Below are 2,278 nucleotides of genomic sequence, written 5' to 3' on the forward strand. Positions count from 1 at the left end.
TTTTATCAAAGAAGTGTTAATACACAATGCAGATATATTCATTTCTGCTCATCTCAAGTGTATGGAGTCCATAGAGGAGAGAGAACATAGGGAGAGAGGTGAGGCTGAAGTCACCGGGGATCCTGGTTTTCCTCTGTCTGAAATATCACCTCCAATTTTTTTAAACTCTGATTTTTTTTACAAAGGTTGGAAGAGGAAAGAGAAGGTGGAATGTGGGAGGAAGGACACTACTAAGGATGCTGATCCCTTTGCCCTTGACACAGCGAAGCTGTCCAAATATCCAGCCTTCACATAATGGATATTAATGAGGGTGGGTAGATAGTTTTGCAAAATGCATATGGTGAACCTTTCCAAGGGTCTCCATATCAGGGGTGTCTCATTCATTTAAAACATTGAGAAATAAGCTGACAGAGTTGATTCTCCTGATTCTGTTATTCAAGAAACTTGTCGCTATGTGAGGATAGGATTTATGAGTGCAGAAAATCATAGATTGACAAAACTTGACCCCTGGGAAAGAAGACCTGGATTGCTATGTCTATTACTAATGGCACAGTGTTGATGCCTTTGGTCTTGTCACTGATTGGAATTCCTGGTTTAGAATCTGTGCAGTGTTGGATGGGGATTCCATTCTGTGCTATGTACATCATTGCTTTGATTGGGAATTCCCTACTTTTGATCATCATCAAATCTGAGCGCAGCCTCCATGAGCCCATGTATATCTTCCTGGCCATGCTTGCAGCCACAGACATTGCACTTAGCACCAGCATTGTGCCCAAGATGCTTGGAGTTTTTTGGTTCCACTTGCCAGAGATTTATTTTGACACTTGCCTCTTTCAGATGTGGCTCATCCATACATTCCAGGGTATTGAGTCAGGAGTTCTGCTGGCCATGGCTCTGGACTGCTTTGTGGCCATCTGTTATCCCCTGAGGCATGCTACCATATTCACTTGCCAGCTAGTCACTCATATTGGAGTCAGTGTGACACTGCGGCCTGCCATTCTGGTAATCCCTTGCCTATTGCTCATAAAGTGTCGTCTGAAACTTTACCGAACCAAGTTAATATCACACACTTACTGTGAACACATGGCCCTTGTGAAGCTTGCGGCTGAAGATGTTTATATAAGTAAGGTCTATGGACTATTTGGAGCTTTCATTGTCGGTGGGTTTGACTTCATTGTCATCACCCTCTCCTACATCCAAATATTTATCACTGTTTTCCACCTGCCCCAGAAAGAAGCTCGCCTTAAGGCATTTAATACCTGTATTCCCCACATATGTGTCTTCTTCCAATTCTATCTCCTGGCTTTTTTCTCCTTTTTCAGTCACAGATCTGGATCTTATATTCCATCATATATACACATCACCTTGTCCAATCTTTACCTGCTGGTCCCACCTTTCCTCAACCCCATTGTCTATGGAGTGAAGACAAAGCAGATTCTAAATCAGGCAGTAAAAATCTTCTGTTCCAAAGGCCAGACTTGACTTTTAATTAAAATATTTCCTTTTATGAGTTTAATGACTCATCTTTGACCCTATGTGCTTTGTACGCAATGACTTCTGTTGCCATCATGTTTTTTGAATAAATTAATAAATATATCAATAAGGTATTAAAGAATTCCATAGTTTATTGATCTGTTGTCTGAAGGCAGTCAGAATTTCAGAGAAAGAGAAGAGCATATTTGATGCTGAAAGACTAAATCCCTGGTTGGAGGATTATGTGAGATCACATGATCCTTCTCATCACATGAGTACAGGGCTAGTGACCCTTTGTCAGACCACAGTGGAGCATGAAACTTTGATCCCTGTCTACACTGAGCACCAAGGTCAGTCTCCTTGATCTAATATTTGAGTCTCTCCATAGTCTCTCTCCAATTAGTATAAAATCTCCTTTCGTGCTTTGTCCCATGCAAATTTTTGTCCGAAGTATCTCCTTCATGATGCGTTTCCCAATCAAGTAATTCATGCTCTGTTCAAACTGGTGATTTTCATGTCATATAAAATATTTGCTCCACCAAAACTGAGACTGAGATCTTAAATTTTGTGCTTATTTGGGATTGTTTCCTAAGTGATCTTCTCCTTTCATCATTTGTATATAGAGCAATTTGAGGAATGTTCTGATACCAAGTCATTCTGATGACTGTAAGGGCATGTATTATTATAGACCATAGTACTTTAAAGTACTTGTCAGTAATTTGCTTGATTCATGGAAGAATAATGCTTGACTTAACAATTTCTGCAGGCTTGGTCATCACTATACCTGCTCTCCCAACCCCCAACC

General features: G+C 40.5%; 1 protein-coding gene across 1 annotated transcript; it reads left to right on the forward strand.

Annotated features, from left to right (window-relative positions):
- The first annotated feature begins 531 nt into the window (after positions 1 to 531).
- LOC119537813 (olfactory receptor 52A1-like) lies at positions 532 to 1,482 on the forward strand. Its single transcript, XM_037840387.1, has one exon. The coding sequence runs from the start codon at positions 532 to 534 to the stop codon at positions 1,480 to 1,482; it is 951 nt and encodes a 316-aa protein (XP_037696315.1).
- The last annotated feature ends 796 nt before the right edge of the window (positions 1,483 to 2,278 follow it).

The sequence above is a fragment of the Choloepus didactylus genome, chromosome 6, assembly GCF_015220235.1.
Source record: "Choloepus didactylus isolate mChoDid1 chromosome 6, mChoDid1.pri, whole genome shotgun sequence".
Classification (NCBI taxonomy): domain Eukaryota; kingdom Metazoa; phylum Chordata; class Mammalia; order Pilosa; family Megalonychidae; genus Choloepus; species Choloepus didactylus.

Bases quoted from the DNA above. Each gene is read 5' to 3' on its own strand.
- LOC119537813 (XM_037840387.1), top strand. From the start codon at position 532: ATGTCTATTACTAATGGCACAGTGTTGATGCCTTTGGTCTTGTCACTG.